At 42.5% G+C, this 14,956-nt stretch overlaps 1 protein-coding gene across 7 annotated transcripts in view; it reads left to right on the top strand.

Annotated features, from left to right (window-relative positions):
- Positions 1-1,511: 1,511 nt before the first annotated feature.
- The window catches only part of rnf220a (ring finger protein 220a), a 114,766-nt gene continuing 101,321 nt past the window's right edge, over positions 1,512-14,956 (top strand). The window contains exons 1-2 of one of the 7 annotated variants that reach the window (XM_026936897.3): positions 1,512-2,035; positions 11,235-12,063. In XM_026936897.3, the coding sequence (XP_026792698.1) occupies positions 11,418-12,063 (646 nt within the window). In that variant the 5' untranslated portion in view covers positions 1,512-2,035; positions 11,235-11,417. The remainder of the gene's footprint in view (positions 2,036-11,234; positions 12,064-14,956) is intronic. The other 6 variants (XM_026936900.3, XM_026936895.3, XM_026936898.3 and 3 more) reach the window with 6 other exon arrangements.

The raw sequence follows: 14,956 nt of genomic DNA on the forward strand, positions 1-14,956 counted from the left end.
TGGAGAAAATTCTCCCCATCTGCAAACACCAAGACAAGGACACACATCACTCCAATAGAAAATAACATAAAACAAATGATTATACTTTGTACATAATAAAACATTAACTACGTGTCAGGGGTGTGAATTTTATTACGCCGAATCCCTATGATAGATCTAATGAGCTGTTAGCACATGAATAGTGAAGTGAGAAGAGACTATTTGCAGATGAATGAGTCCCTCCAGCTACTGTACCTCAACTTTAAATCTCCAGAGCCCTTCCCTTGCTTGTAATGGAGCATCTTAACGTGTTTGTTATCTGATAGAGTCCAGAGAGAATGTACAAATGCTCTAAATCAAATGAGAGAGAGGGAGAAAGAGAATATGTGTGCTTAAGCCTGGGTAAAAGGAGCGGTCATATCAAAAGCACTCCTCACCACTCACAAGCCAGTCCTCACCAGTCCATTTAGAAACAATGTTTAAGAGACTGAGGCCTGAAATTTGATTTTGAATGGAGAGGGACCTGGACTGCGGATGGCCTTTTTCCTCCTCGTGCTCCAGCTGAGGGCATTAACAACACAACGGAGTGCTAACGGTTAGAGGCCTGTGTGCTTCTGCAGCGCTGAACCACAAAAATGCACCGAAATTCCTGCCAGCAGCAAAATTTCACTTTTACCTGTGTAAAGAGGTTTGCAAAAGGCCAAACACATAATTAGGTTACATGGTAGGTTGCATGGTTTGAATGTGACTAAACTGCAGTGCAGTTCAACCTATTTCCAGCAGGTGGATGAGATTGATGAGGGAGTTCATTTTGGAAACTCAGCCAATCCACACTAGTGTACTAAACAGTATGTCAAAATAAAACAGCTCCAGAGATGGTTAAATATTTTTGACATCTTATTTGGTACTCTTTGCTTTCAGTCGTGGAAGGAGTATCATTGCTATGCGAGCCCAATCAAGATCAAGCCTTTTTGGTTAACTGTTGGCCATAGTGTACAAGAAAAAAAAAAAAAAAAGAAGAATTGATTCATTACATCAGATTTGGACAGTTATAGCCTACAGAATATATAAATGTATATTTATAGTATTTTCTTATACAACATACAACATATGCATGTGGATTCAGTGACAGAATTCACACAGAATCTTAGCAATAAAACACAAACATTCAAATGATAATTTGCATATGCAAAAATGTTAAAAACAATAAAACTAGCAGAATAAGTGCTCATTTAGGTCTTGCAGTGGAAGTCTTACATTTCTCTCCAGCTTTCTAGATGATGATGCAAACTAGTGCTCATGTGCAAGTGGTCAAATGAACAACAACAGCAACAACGTTATGTTATGTTATGTTATGTTATTTACAGGACAAAACCCTAAGTGTCCAGTGTGTCGGTGTGTCGGTGCTCGGCCCACGCGCTGCACCAGCGCACACTAGCTTTGAAGCACACTTACCCGCTTTGCTCGTGCACTGCGCGCGCCATTGCGCACTTTAATTTCTTCCCGGACTTTATTTCACACACAGTGTCTTCAGCGTCGCGGTTTCACAGAGAACCTAATTCGCCCCAAACGGCCCCGAAATCCCCTCGGGGAACACGGTGAAGGGAAGGAAGGGGGGTCGGTGTGATGGGGGGAGTGTTGAGAGGAGAGGAGAGGAGAAGCAGGTCAGTCAGTCAGTGAGCGGATCGGGCGCTGAGCGGCAGCACTGCACCTCCGACACAGCGCGCCAGGACCGTTAACACATCCACCTCCCTCTCTCTCTCTCTCTCTCCCTCTCTCTCTCTCTCTATCTCTCTTTCTGTCTGTGTGTGTGTGTGTGTGTCCGTGCACAGTTTACCCCCTCATCGATACGTGCAACTGATACTACCCGGGAAAACTCGACCTCACACGGCGATCATCTTGGCTGTGTGCGCGCGCCGCAAACTTTTTCCTCGCATGCTCTTCGGCTCTCTCTGCGCCTGGCACGCGGACCACGAAAAAAAAAAAAAAAAAAAAAGTTTCGCTCGTGCGGGATAAAACGACGCCCAGGATCTGCCAAGGAATTACTGTCTACACCGTAAGTGCTCCTAAATGTTTTGACAGAGATGTTTTACCCTCAGCTCGGACTGTTTTGTTGATCTTGCAGGGTGTGTGTGTGTGTGTGCATGTGTGTGTGTGTTTAATTCTCAGGGATCTCGCGCTCGCCGAAGTGTCGCGTGTCTGTAGGGAGTTTAAGGCGAGTGAGATTAGTGAGTTTAATGTAAACGCAGCATTGCTAAAAGAAGTTCCAGTTCGAGTATAAAGAGAAAGTCTTAATAGGGTTCTAATCAACATCTGTATGCTTAACATCTGTCACGTGCGAATTATGACTTTTACCGGATATTGTTTTCCTGTGCGCAAAGAGACTGGATCATGTCCTTGATCACATTTTAATCAGTGGCTCTGATTAAGGACCAGTCCTGGGTTTGCTGTATAGTTACACACTCATATATTGCATACAAACAAACAAACAAACAAACAAACAGACCTCAGAGTAATGGAGTGAGTTTAAAACTCTCAATCTGGTTTTTCTCCAAAGAACTAATCTGATTTACACAAACGTGCTTGCAGTAAACACCTGCACGGCCTCTTCTGCCATCAAACTGTCCGCAGCATGTCACAACTTTATTTATCTTCAGGAAGCATTTTTCATCCTGTGGATAAACTGGACTTCAGACTTATATACAAAGTAGGAAAGAGAGCAGTTTATGTCACCATGTTATTTAAAAATCCGTGCGAGCTCAAAGGGAACTTTTTTCCTCTTGAAACACAGACTAGCTGGAAGCCATGTGCGCTGGAGGACGCGTCAAATTAGTTTTTACGCACTTTTATTTTATTTAACGCAAAACCACGCGTTTGCGACCGCACGCCCCAACACCTCAGTGTGCCGTGTAGTAATGTTCAGCAGTCCTAATCTCTGTAATTATCCAGAAGCAAAGCGCTGTGAGAGATAGTGGACGCGGGGAGATGGGATTTTATTACTGGCTTTACTTCTCAGGGAATTAAGGCGCACAACAAAACTGATCTTGCGCATAATTAAATAACTAATTTTTTTTTTTTTACTCCAAGTCTTAGCGCCACAGCTCTCTCTCTCTCTCTCTCTCTCTCACACACACACACACACACTCACACACACACACATATATGCATGCATATACAAGCATGCCCTCGTAGCCACACACACTCAGAAGACTTTTAACTTCCTTAACTTGGAATGCATGCATTTGGATGCGCGCTTCATTAGTACAGTAAGTTTTGCGCATGGAAAAGCAGGTCAAGTGCAAGCCTACGTGAGGAAACACCTGTTTAAATCAACAGGATAATTACTAACCTTTCCATCCTGCGCACCATAAACGAAAACAACACAATCCACGCGTTCTCGCTTTGTGAGCAACGATCAGTTTCTCACAGCACTTCCATGCAGATCAACTAAATAACCCACTCAGCTCTAAACCTCACAGGAACATGGGTTTAGGATTTTAAAATGATTTGAGCAATTAGTTGCAAAGTGGTTATGTGATTTAAATACTGATTTAAACAGGCTTCAGATATTTTAGCTGTATCTGTTAAAAAAAAAAAAAAAAAGAAAGAAAGAAAGATTTTTTTTCAGTTACCACATACCAAGGAATTTAAACTACAAGTGGATTTTTACATCCAAGCAGCCTGCATATTTTTCATCTCCTAGACAACTGCATATTAATGCATTTTATTAATGATCTCTCAACACACACACAAAGACTTAATAATAGATAAAAACAAACAATTACATTAAAAAAAAAAACAAGAAGAAGAAGAAGGACCGTGCATTTTTTTCAGCCTGGAGAAAAAAAACTTTTATAGTCGGTTATTATTGCTATGTTTATATTACATATGAAGATATTATAATTATATTATTAATAAATAATATAGCATGCGTAATGGTAACGCCTACAAAACGAAACGCGCCTATATTAGCAATTTATTTATTCATGGTTTTGATCATTCTCACATCTTTCCTGTTTACTTCTCCTGTGTGATTTAATCATGTTCGCAACAATTCCTTGCCACATAATATTTTTTCCCCTTCCTTCTTGTAATTTCTGTTTGTGGTGCGCTTCATAAATCTTAATGATCCGGATGGAAATGTTTATAGAGCGAATAAGGTCGCGTCAGTGTCCTCCGCTTTTCCTGCGCTTTTCCTGCGCGTCCTGCTGCCTGCTTAATCTCAGAGAAATTGAATAATGAAATTATGACACCCCAAGATTAATGTGTTTATTGACACTTGCCGCACTGGTCAGAGCTGAATTATGTGATAAATATTGGAAGATGAACTTTGCCTTGGAGAATACTGCACAATCAATTTTTTTTTTTTAAATTTTAATGCGTAAAATCTGCGCATTATTAATTGCAATTCAATTTACACATGCGCAATCGGTTACAAGTATCACTGAAGGAGAATTTAAATGTGTTTACAAGATATTGGCCACTGCGAACTTTGATTTAAGAGACAGAATAGACACTCATTCATTGTACAAGCGTGTTTTTTTTTTTGTCTTTTTTTTGTTACCCAAAGCTTGTAAAAGTGTGCGCGCAATTTTACTGACATACTCTCCTAATTTTGTTTTTGTTCTGCTGTTATATTTCTTCACCACATATCTTTATGCATCGACAGGATAGACTGAATGGACTGCATAGACGCAAGGAAAAAGAAAAAAAAGAAAAAACAATGGTGAAAAGTGAACTGGGTTTATTTATGCGCGTTTGGATTTTCAGCCGCGCTTCTTTCTTTTCCTTTTCCTTTTTTTTTATTTGCATTGATCCGAAGTGCGAGCTGAAGTAAAATAAATGCCGATTCCAGTGTCCCGATCGATGCGTCAAGAGTTTATTGTAATCTGGATTTGTGGGATTTGTGTGTAGGGGGGAAAAAAAGGGCGTAATGAAGAGCATCCATTCCTGTTCACACAGGATGAAAAAGAGAAAAGAAGAAAGAAGAAGCCACAGTCGCAGAGCAGTGTGGGAATTTTAGCGCCAATATTTTATAGACTTGGTGTAGGAGTGACAAAGACAAATCCAGCCGGAGCGGAAAGTAAATTAAGCGCAGATTACTCAGATGTACCGGCTTCATTAGTTCTCATCGACAAGCGCGCCTTCGTTTTTCTCTCATATATTACAAGCAGACAACAGCGGACTCTCCCACAGCCGCGGACGCTGGTGTGTTTTCTGCTCATCACCAGCCAGCAGGAGTGAATGGCGTCTGCCTGCAGATGGTGGCATGATCACAATCCCCTTCAGCTTCCTTCAAATCACAGCTATTTGGTTATACAAAACAAAGAAGAGCTCATTTCAGACTGCATGAATTAACTCCAAAAAAGTGACCAAGTGCAGTTAGATAGTGCAGTTAGTGCCAAACTCATCACACCTGACAGTACACTTTAAAAGAAATGCCTGTGTCCAACCCTGTCCCGGGCTGCGTCCTGATCCGCACATTATACCACTGTCCAAATTGTGCACTATAGCTACACAAAATATTAGGACAGAAACAAACACCGCACCAAAAGAGGCCAAATGAGTCCGTTGTGTTCTCATGGCTCTGCGCTGGTCCTGAACACTATTTATTAAGGTAATGTGCGGTTTGGGACACAGCCCATAACTCGCCCTAATTTGTCTCTTATTATTTTGGAGCTCACAGACACGCCTGATCCGTGTAGCTTTTCATTTCTTTGCCAAGCGGAACATTTCAGATTTTATGGTGCTGAAGAGCACTTTGTTTGCTTACAACGGGCGTCTGAACCGCACTCATTCTCATGCTTTAGTCCTGGGAAATACTTTCCTTACTCTTTTTATTTTCTTTTTCCTTATTATCGACTTTATGGGTACGTTTTGAAATGATTTAATAGAAAACAAAAATTTGTTGGATATGCATGTGTATTATTTTATCATCATTATTATTATTAATTTGATTGATCAAAAAATTCGTTTTCTAGAAACGCAAAAAAAAACGCATTAACGTGTAAAATGCGTGAATTAAACGCATGAATTAAATGCGTGAATTAGTAGTTCCTTTTCTTAATTCATAACTCCATTCCATTTTGCAGGCGATGAATTCATGCGTAAAACACCATAGTGCGCATGGATTTATATGGACACGCATTTCCTGCCTTTTTCTCTGTGGCTTCATTATTATCAGTAACTGAATGCTGGAAAATATTTCTGTTCAGAAATGTTCCAGTGAAATCAAAATCAGCAGTGGTGTAAAAATCCAAAAATCCTCAATTCATTATCACAATGAAGGAGTTGTGTGTATGTCTTTGGTAAAGCGCTGAATCGAAACACTTTGCTGTCATGTATTGGATTCAGTCAGGCAGTCAGAGCACATCAGGTTTTTTGGAGCGAGTAAGTGTTTTGCTTTTCCCCCTCTCTTCTAGTCTCCTAGTGATGTGAATGTGAGTTTCAGTGCTGGAGAATAAGTTAAGTTAATTTTGCGCTCTCTCCCCTAAGGCATTAGCAGTGCATTTGGCTGAGATCGATCAGAGGCAGATATCTATCAACTTCTTCTCGTGCTGCTTATGACCCTCCCAGAGAGCCTGGGACCGGCCCGTCTCGCCTATGGACACATTTGCAAATGTCATTTACTCTATTCCGTACAGTATATCATTATAGGTCTACTTATAGACACATATTCAAATCTATATCATCATATATCCTGTATCATCTTATATGTGTGCATATAGCTACATGTAAATCAAGTTAACGGCTACGAAAGGGATGAGAGTGAATTTTTCTGGTTGCAGTGGCGATAACAAGGAACACTGCAATGCTGGGAAGATGAAACACTTTGCTGAATCACCAGATCACCAAATAATGAATCATTAACCTTGGTTGAATGTATATGTTGATAGGAAATTATTGGCTGTCTCATTATGCATTTGTTATGCAGAAGGCTTCAGTAGAGAGCTCAGGCTAAACCAGTGTAAAATCTCTCTCTCTCTCACTCTCTCTCTCTCTTTCTTTTTCTCCCTGTGTCTGTGTCTGTGTGTAACACATTCAGGCAGCAGTGGCCAGTGGTAGGGGTGGGTGGGGTGACTTCTTTGTAGTCCAGTGCTGGCTCAGAGCACAGAGGAGCCAGACACCTTGCAAATAATCTGGGCTTAGTGAGGAATTAGTTGGCTCAGGTGGGTGGGATGAGACAAACAGTCCGCCGGCCGCTAAAACGAATAGCTGAGGCAGGACGGGAAACTTTGAAAATCATTTTGTTCACAATGAATCAATGTTGCCCAGTGAGCCAAGCGCAAAGCTTTATTTGAAAAAGCAAATCCAAGCTCAGCTCGAGCCTCATGTCACTTCTGCTTTGTCATTCGCTGAGTAAATTGTGCAAATTCTGCGAGCAGAGGAAAAAAAAAACAGTCAAACTTCAGTGACGGGCCCCACTTGTGCTTATGCACATGGCAAGATCCAATAAAGGAGTGATTGATTACTGCTATTTATCGCCAGCTTTTATTGTGTGTCATACACTGGGGGGAATTTATTTGTTGATAGTGAAGTGGAGTGGTGAGGCGCAGCTTGCACGACCAGTATTGATCTAGTTTGCTGGATGTCCAAGTGTCATTATCTTTCGCCCGCGTGCTTGCTCTGACATTAAATCTCACTTTCATGTCTGCCGAATGCAGGTGGCGTTTTTTTTTTTTTTTTTTTTTTTATTTCTCATTCTGCAGCTGAGACACATTATCGAATTGTCCCGTTTTAGATTTCATACTGGAGGGAGGTCTGATTCCAATTCGGCAGGATGTACGAGCTGCGTGCTTGTGAGTGGCAGCCTGAGCTGTGTTTTCAATAGTATCGACTGCGTTCTGTCCTTCGGCCTAGAGCGCTTCTCTCTCAGCGCCGAGCGCCTGTTACTCGTGATGCACCGGTTTTCCCGCATGCATCTCTCACTGCAAATATTTGAAGCTGACAGAATTGAAGCCAGCATGCTGGAACAGGCGACCTCCATTTCAAGTGTGTTTCTGTCTCTGTTAAGTAGCAGCTCAAGTGCGGGCTGTGGGAAAACACCAGTTTACTCACCAGGGTGATTAAAGACCTTGATGTCCTGGAGAGCAGTTAGATAGTCGAGACAAGTTTTCAAGAGCAAAGTAGTTTGCTTAAAATGTGCTTAAGACCGTGGCTCACACTAGTATCGTTTCCTGCTACATTGCTTAAGAGCTCTCCATTTCAGCTGCCAGGGTTTGTGTAAAGCTTCTAAAGCCCAGAGTACTTTGTAGAGTGTGAAGGAAATATTCACATTGTTATAATCTGGAGAGCTTTATATATATATACATACATACATATATATATATATATATATATATATATATGTATATATATATATACACACACACACACACACACATACATATATATATATATATATATATATATATATATATATATATATATATATATATATATATATATGTACATATATATATATATATATTAAATACTGCTTGTGGGTAATAGAGCATGTTTAGATCTGCGGTGTTGCTAAACATTGTCCAATAATTGGCGTGAAATCTTTTAGTCATGCGCATGCTTTGGCCCAGTTGCCTGTTTTGTCTTTTTCTCATCTCCTTGGAGACTGGGAAACAGTGAGTGTGTATGTGTTTCAGAGGGAGAGTGACTGAGTGTGTATGTGTGTGAGGTTTTTTTTTTTTTGTGGGTATTGAATGACAGTGTCTGCCCTGTCCTGTAATAAAATGTAAGAGTGGCGCTTTCACGCTTGACAACAATCGCTAAACATACTGACAGACAGGCAGCCCTGGTCTGAATGACATTCCTCAACTAAAACCCACATTTTTAAGTCTCGATCTTGGCATACCGTCAATGGCAGCAAACGTTTGTTTTCGATGAAATTGAATTCATCTCCTCTGCTCTCCAGAGCGCACAGAGGAAATCTATTCTTGACGTCTTCCTACTTATCTTTATTGTGTCTCTGAGCCTCTTTTGTCTTCTGAGTGGAAAATATATTATATATATCACCGGGGCTGACATTGCAGTGCAGTAACAATGCTGTTTAAAAAAAAAAACCCTGTGTGAAAAATGTAGCGAGAGTTTTACACATCTTAATTTTAGAGATTTGAACCTTTTCACTTTAAATAATCGGTTAGAGTAACCTGTCCAGTATGAAATGTCATGTCAGTGTTTGGGAAATGCATGATTATAACGATTATAATTAATTACGAATGGAAATGAATTCAAATAATTGAAATGATGTTGGTGTTCGAATGTGGGATCTGAAATAATATGTTTGGAAAGAATGAGAAAGAAGGGGACAGGGTCAGGAAAAGCTGTCCAAGTCTCTCACTCTCTCTCTCTCTCTCTCTCTCTCTCTCTCTCTCTCTGTCTCTCTTACACACACACACACATACTCTGTCTGGCGTGTCAGTGTGTGTCAGGCTGACTCACCACTCCCTCTGGTTGTTCTGGGACACTGGGCTTCTGTGTGTGTGTGTGTGTGTGTGTGTGTGTGTCACTGTGTGTGTGTGTGTGTGTGTGGCCAGGGTACCAGGCAGACAGACCAGCCGCAGCGCTGCAGAAAATGATTAGCACATCTGTACAACACTTAGCCTACTTATATCTCCGCTCTCTCTCCCTCTCTCTCTCCTGCCATTGGGGGATATCGCATGTCCGTTTATTGGATTGTCAGTTTCACACTGCCTGGCTGCACTGATGGTAATGATAATAAAATTGAAATATCCAGGTACTTACCACTGTATTACCTTGCTATCAACACCCAGACACACTCATTTTTTAGCGCTCTTTCCGAGGGGAGAGATTCGATACAGTGACAAACACGTGGTGAGAAGCGAGAGAGAAAGGGAGAGAGTGTGAGGAACAGGGCGTTTGATATTGGTGCATTTTCAAGGTGCCGGTTAGATTGGGCGAAAAGACAGCGGGTAATGTGATTCTTGGGCTCCCAGCCAACACTGAGCGGTGTAGTATAACCCATTTTCCACAGACCGGAAAAGGAGCACATTCCCCTGCCATGTATGTGATAATGTAAAGCTCTTTACAGGACCACAGTGAGTGTGTGTGTGTGTAGGTGGGTATGCATGTGCTTGCGTGTAGAAGATTTGCAGATGTTCAGATCAGGTTATAAAATTGATTCGAATGAGTGTTCTGGACAGCTGATATGTGTAAAAATGCCTCGGTGAATTCCCCTGGAGCTTCTTTGATGCCGCCTGATTTTCTGTGCGGTGTTTGAAATAGCAGCGCGGTGACACAAGAATAAAGGCACGTCCACGTGAATTACTACACAACACGGAACACATTTTCCAGATGGATCACCTCTCGGATCAAGTGCTACTTTTCTTCCTTTTCTTGCGGCTCTTACGTTTGCAGAGCCTTCACTACGTTTCCGCGAACTGCTTCATGAATTATTTATTGGCAAAATATCTCTTATGCATTATCATCACTGTGGTGCATAAGATCACCTTTGTAATTAATGTATAGTGCAGTCTTTGTATTCAGCCTTTAGAATAATCAATTCATGGTAGTCAAGCAGTGCATTGAGTTTGGATAATTACAATCAATTACCAATTCCGTGTAATTCCATTCCCTGGCTACCTTGTAATAGTAGATCACCTTCAAGTCACCCCGTGGGGATTTGGAATAGCATACATACACTGCTCACACACGCATACACACACGGGCAAGATTTCTAAAAAAAAAAAAAAGTTCTTTTGACTCATTAAATCCACTCACACTTCGGCCAGTCGGCTCATCTAATCCTCACGGGGCTCTTGGGCCGTTAGACGGCAGCAAGGGTCAAGGGGTGAAGTGCGACTAATTTATTCATTCAGTCAGATTTCCTGTGCAGATGGCAGGCAGATATGCTATCACTATGAGAATCCCATCGGTGGGGAGAGGCCTGCTTCTCTTATCTGATCTGAGCGCCGAGGACTTATCAGCCTCAGACGCTGCTTCGCTCCACCGCCGCTGAGATGGAGGAATAAGAGGCTTATATGTGATTCGGCCGCAGATCTGTGGGAGGAAAAAGTTTTCGGGGGTAAAAAGTTTTTTTTGAGAGACGTCTATGAAGGTTGTCAGTCATTCAGGTCATGTGGAATGTCAGTGGTAGGTCAAAGCAAAAGTACATATGACAAGTTATGACACTCATCCACTTGCCTTTATTTGAAGAGTCTTCAAATCCAGATGCCTTTACTTACTCTGCCTTTATGTTGTGAGAGTTTGTTCTTACCGTGTGTTGCTCTCTTTCACAGGACGAGCCCTATCGAGCTTGAATTGCCAGCAAGAGGCACCCATTCTAAGTATAAAGGACGGACCCAATCGGCACCATACTCCCCATACCATTCCCCCCCGCTCTTTTCTCTCCACCCCTCCCCCCTGCCCCACTGAGCTCTCCGCTCACCCCTCCTCCTCCTCAACCGACACCCCCTGCCAAGATGGACCTTCACCACCGAGCCGCCTTCAAGATGGAGAGCTCATCGTACCTCCCTGGCCCACTGGCGTCTCCAGCTCTCATGGTGCTGGCGTCGACAGCCGATGCCAGCCGCGATGCCTCGGCCCCGTGCCAGCAGCCACGGCCGTTTGGTGCACCCGTCTCTGTCTCCGACAAGGACGTGCACCTGCCATTCGCCAATGGCTCCTACGCCTTTGCCTCCGTCTACCACCGGCAACCTGGCTTTGGTGGCCGTGACTTTGCACCATCTCTCCTGCACCTGCACCACCAGTTTGCGCCACCTGGCCTGGACTGTCCACCGTCCATTGGTGTGCTCAACCATGGTGCTGTCGGAGCCTTCCGGCCCTTCGCATCACCACCAGAAGAGCGTGATTCGGCCTCAGGTGCCTACCAATCAGCTTTCACTCCAGCAAAGCGCCTCAAGGGCTGCCTGGAGGCAGAAGCTTCTCCACACCTGCGCTACTCAGACGCCGAGGGTAAAGAGTACGACTACGGTGGTGCCCACGTGCCCTCAGGCTCACCTGGTGCCCTCAAGGCTGTGGAGGATGCCGGAAAGAAAATCTTCGCTGTCTCTGGCCTGCTGTCCGACCGCGAGGCCTCATCCAGCCCAGAAGACCGCATTGAGCGCTGTGAGTAGCTGTTTTCCTCTTTAACCCACACACACACACACACACACACATTTGAGTCTCTAAAAATGCATTTTTACTCTATTAGTAGATGTGTTAGATAATTACCTGGGAGGTATTTTTTAGAGGTTGAACATACACATGTTCTAAATTGCAATTTATATTTTAAAATATAAAATATATATTTTACAGCATTAGAAGCTATTAAACTCTCATTAAAAATGCACAGTTCTGTGCAGTAGTAACTTGTTCATGTCCCTGTTAAAAATTAGTCTACATGTATAAATGAATTACATTCATATCGTAAGCTACAAAAAAGGAAGAAAAAATAAAGGAAATACAGTATTAAAACACAATGACAATAAAAGACAATCACACTTTTACATTTATAATAATAATAGTAATTATTATAAAAATAATAATTATTATTATTTACAAAATTATTTATTTATTATTTAAATTATTTATTTTTTGTACCTAGAGATGTTGTACAAATCCTGTCACACAGTGTATTTACATGCTTTTTAAAACTAAAGAACTCATTTAATCTGATATTTTAGTATTCTTTGTTAGGCCAAATCTGGAATGATTTTTGTGCAGAAGTCTGAGACAGTACTTTTAACAGCAATCAGCTCTGAGCACATCAGTTTGTTCGTATGACACATTAGAGCAGGATGGTGTTGTGACCGTGTCCGTGTCACAGCCAGAGTGGTGGAGATGTTTGGACAGGGAGCCCCAGTGCTCCTCCGCCTCAGATCAATTCCACAGATACAACTCATAAATGAAATGGAGGGGTTTCAGAGGTGTGTGTGTGTGTGTGTGTGAAAGAGAGGATGAGCGAGATGAGAAATGAAATATGAAATAGGGGTTCTGTATGTGTGTGCATGTGTGTGTGTGTGTACACTTCAATCCATAAGGGATCTACAGGAAGGGAGTTGAGTGGTATTATTGAAGGCAATCCATCCTTACTTCTCTTACTCAAATACATTAGGAATTACAGTGAAAACAGACTCGCAAAGGTGCACACACACACACACACACACGTAATTCTATCATGGTGGCGTATTACCACTTATAGTCTAAAAAAAGTCCTCATGTGGACCAGGTAAGAACTGTCATAGATTCCTATAATTATGTGGGTTTTTATCACACACACACACACACACACACACACACATAAACTTTCCTCAGTAACTACCCCCCGCCCACGTTCAGCTCACCTTCTGTCAGAGAGGATGTGAGTGTGTATTTAAATGTGTGTGTGTGTGTGTGTAACCCCTGTCATCGTGACTCAATACTGCTTGCAGTCTTTTTTTCTGTCCTACTACTCATTTGCCATTTTTGTCCAGTTCTTGGTTTGAGTCTTTTTTCTACTTCCTCTCACTCTATCTTTCTCCATCACAATGTTCAAGAACTCCTTCTAATTTCAAACATTTTACTTTAGTGTGTGTTTATACACACCTCCTCTGTGACAGGCAGGCAGGTCAGGGGAGGCAACAGAGAAATAGAGAGCAAGAGAGAGCGAGAGAGAAAGAGAGAGAGAGAGAGAGTTAAAAGAAGTCTAGAAGGAGAAAGGGAGAGATGGAAACACCCTTGATCGAACAGATGAGAGACAGAGGCAGCGAGCTGAGACTGATCGGATAAAGAGGCTGGCATGCAGGCAGGCAGGGCTGTGAATGACACCCAACGACCGAAGTAGACAGGAAGGAGAAAGAGAGAGAAGAGAAACAGACAAAAGGAAGTGTCTCATCTAGGATTTCTCCTCTGAGAGGGTCTCATTTGATTGAAGGCGTGTTTTAGCTGGTGTAGTTGCTGTACAGAACGTTTTTTTCCGGAAATGTCCGTTTGGGTGGTGGGATTATGACGCCTCAGCCTGGGCTCAGATTAACTGTGAGATAGCTGCTAATTCCGGCCTGTATTAATCTGATGCTCAGAGTATGCGATAAGGGGCAACACGAGAGGGGATTAAGGAGGGAGCAGAAGAGGCTCACGGCCCTTCTCCGGCTTGGGAATACGGCCGAGGAGAAAATGAGTATGAGACTAAAACTAGCGCTCTCGCCTCACTCTGTGCTTCCCTGTCTCTCTCTCTCTCTCTCTCTCTCTCTCACACACACACACACATATACACACTCACACTTTTTTTGGTGCTGTATCTAATTAGATTAAACCACAGGCCCACCAAGGGCCCTAATGCAATTGAGTTTCTAGAACCCAGAGTAGAAGAAACTTAAATTGGGTTCCCCTTGACTGGGTAACTTGCTGCTGCTTGTCACATTGTGAGTGGTATCCTCTCACATGGTGTGTGTGTGTGTGTGTGTGTGTGTGTGTGTGTGTGTGACAGAGAGAGAGAGAGAGAGAGAGAGAGAGAGAGACTGAATCTCCAAATCTTTCCAGCAGAGAGCACAATGAATAAGCCTCTCTACTGTGAACCAGGAAACCTTGCTATAAAACCCCATCATGGCAACACAGCAGCTGATAAAGACTAACGTGACAGGCTTATCTTCGCTCTTCGATTGAGCACTTAGAATACTGATATTTACTTCAAAAGTGAACATTTTCATAACTTTTCTCTCTTTTTTTTTGTACTTTTGTCTGAGCGTGGGAATCCTCTTCTAAATCTATACAGTACATACTGTATGTGTGTTATATGTGTTTCTGGTATGTGAATTCTATGTGCGCGTGTGCATGCGCGCGCGTGTGTGTGTCTGACAGCTGGGCCTTGTTTATTTGCCTTTCCCTCCCCACATGCATTTACACGATGGAACAGAGTACTGAACCTGACCCAGGCCCGGACCCATTGGTCCACTTCCAAATCTCCATCCTCAAGTCTTGAGTGAGAAACTCAGATGGAACAAAGAAGAGAGGGAACGCAAAGGTATGGAGAGAGGAAGATAAA

The sequence above is a fragment of the Pangasianodon hypophthalmus genome, chromosome 4 (genome assembly GCF_027358585.1).
Source record: "Pangasianodon hypophthalmus isolate fPanHyp1 chromosome 4, fPanHyp1.pri, whole genome shotgun sequence".
In the NCBI taxonomy this organism is placed as follows: Eukaryota; Metazoa; Chordata; class Actinopteri; order Siluriformes; family Pangasiidae; genus Pangasianodon; species Pangasianodon hypophthalmus.